The sequence below is a fragment of the Trachymyrmex septentrionalis genome, unplaced genomic scaffold (assembly GCF_001594115.1).
Source record: "Trachymyrmex septentrionalis isolate Tsep2-gDNA-1 unplaced genomic scaffold, Tsep1.0 scaffold59, whole genome shotgun sequence".
NCBI lineage: Eukaryota > Metazoa > Arthropoda > Insecta > Hymenoptera > Formicidae > Trachymyrmex > Trachymyrmex septentrionalis.
In genome coordinates this window covers 489,158-491,222 of record NW_017305767.1, presented here as the reverse complement: position 1 = coordinate 491,222, position 2,065 = coordinate 489,158, and the positions used below count along the sequence as shown (strand labels likewise).

Genomic DNA, 2,065 nt, shown 5'->3' with positions numbered 1-2,065 from the left:
TATATATATATTGTTTCTAATTTTTTATATAAAAGATTAAAAGATAGAAACAATTTCTCTAAAAATTATGCTTAAGATTATTTAAGGATTGCAGTAATTTTCAAACGTAATTTAAAAAACGTAATGAGAAAATCTGGATCTTTAATTTGGAAAATATTACTTGGAGATCAGCGCTATGAATTCCCTTTTTCTCATACGGGAAGCAAATCGCAGAGCAATGATATTTGGTTTACGACCTTCCCTCGTACCTCATTGGTCTTACTATTCCTGAGCACTCGGAATTTGCCATTGGTGACGACCTTCATACTGTGACGCTTTATGGCGGTTGGATTGAGATCCTTGTATGGCATCACGTATTGTGAGTAAGTGGAGTTGGAAGTGTACCCGGCTATTTGGCAGATCTCGTCGATGACCTTCTTGCCGGTGGTGTCCATGTCCCAGCCAACCAGGCGATAATCTCCCGGCGCAATGCCTATCGCGCCGCATGATTTTTTCACCGGGCTCGCTTCCGTCACTGTCGAGGATACCATCGTTCACGGAGTTACTTTCCTGAAAAGTGCAAACGTCTGCGTATTCCTCGCTACGGCCTGATTGCCTCTTTTTCGATCGTCGTCTTTACGTCCCTGGGGAGCCTCAGGGCAAGAAGACTCCGAGACTCTCACGATTTCGATTAATCCGCAGAAATCAGATAAACGCAACGGGAGCAAATATGATGATCTCTTTTACAGATACGAAAAGATAATGTTCATTTTAGATTGTATATCGATGCCTGATAAAAATCTTGTGAGAAAAAAAAAAGCATCTTTTATCGGGACAAAAGATTAGAGACCAATTTTTATTGGAAACAAATTTAAAATAATTAATTCGATATTTATTTTAGTGACTAATTTTCTATTTAATTTCTATTCGAGGGAGAAATTTTCTCAACCTACCCGGTAAATTTCGCGGTCGGACATTACTCTGGGGATTTAAGTTTTCAAAGAGAACTTCCTACAAGGTCGCGCTTTCATATGATCTACATAATAACCGTCTTGGTCGGCCTCGAGACCGACAGCACATTCCACTGAAAATATAAACACTGCCTAATTGACGAAAATAATATTGAGACATTCGAACTAACTTGCGTGTTATTACGATACAAATATTTCGTCTTTTATCCATTTTGGCGATCGCCAACACGTCGCATCGTTTCCGCAAATCCCGACGTATTTCGTTACGTGATTTGTGAAACCATCCATTAGATCTCGGAATTATTTAAGAGCCCGGTAAAGCAAAATGCGCGAAATATTTTCTCTTGTATTCTGCCAACGATAAATATCCATTTTTATGTACAAAATGAAGTAAGAATTATTTTTATTATTTGCACGAATTTTTAAACGAAATTCTAAAAGCTATTTAAAATCCCCGATTGCAACAAAATTTTATGGAAAATATTTAAAAAAATAATTCCATAACTTTTGATGTTGATGTTTATTTCGCGCATGTATAACGGAAAATAAGATATGTATACAGTTAAATATTTATAAAAACGTCACGTTGAAATTTTGAATATTGAACGAAGTACATTTGCGAAACGTACATGCATATTTTCGTTCCCATCTTCGAAGATTTTCAGGTAGAAACTTCCAGAGATATCATCATTAATATACGTCGAGTTTTATTACGAAAGTTAATCATTTCTAATTACTTATAAAGATTATAAATACGCTGCTTCCGTCCAGTATAATTAATACGATAAACAATAATGAAAGTATACAATGTAGCTTTAATACTATCGTCGAGATGTCTTCATTTACAAATTCTCCGATCAGCTCGAACGATTCTTTCAATACAAATCAAAGTAATCGAAATTTTCCGAGTTATAAGCGGATATCATTAAAATACCTTGTTTGCAGTTAATTTCAAGTCGATTGCGAATTCGATGAAACCCTTGTCAAGGATTACTTTCCGATCGTATAAAAAGAATTGTCGTTGAAAAGAGACTCGGTAAGTTTTTTTTTCGAAATGTCTTTTTATCATTACAGTGAAACAAGCAGATTACGAAGAGAATAAAGGGGTGCCATGC

The 2,065-nt window shown here is 35.7% G+C and overlaps 1 protein-coding gene across 3 annotated transcripts in view; it reads right to left on the bottom strand.

Annotated features, from left to right (window-relative positions):
- Window positions 1-2,065, bottom strand: part of LOC108752175 (maternal protein exuperantia) — a 17,756-nt gene that overhangs the window by 3,245 nt on the left and 12,446 nt on the right. For all 3 annotated transcript variants that reach the window (XM_018492845.1, XM_018492844.1, XM_018492846.1), the window contains exon 2: window positions 249-549. In XM_018492845.1, the coding sequence (XP_018348347.1) occupies window positions 249-530 (282 nt within the window). In that variant the 5' untranslated portion in view covers window positions 531-549. The remainder of the gene's footprint in view (window positions 1-248; window positions 550-2,065) is intronic.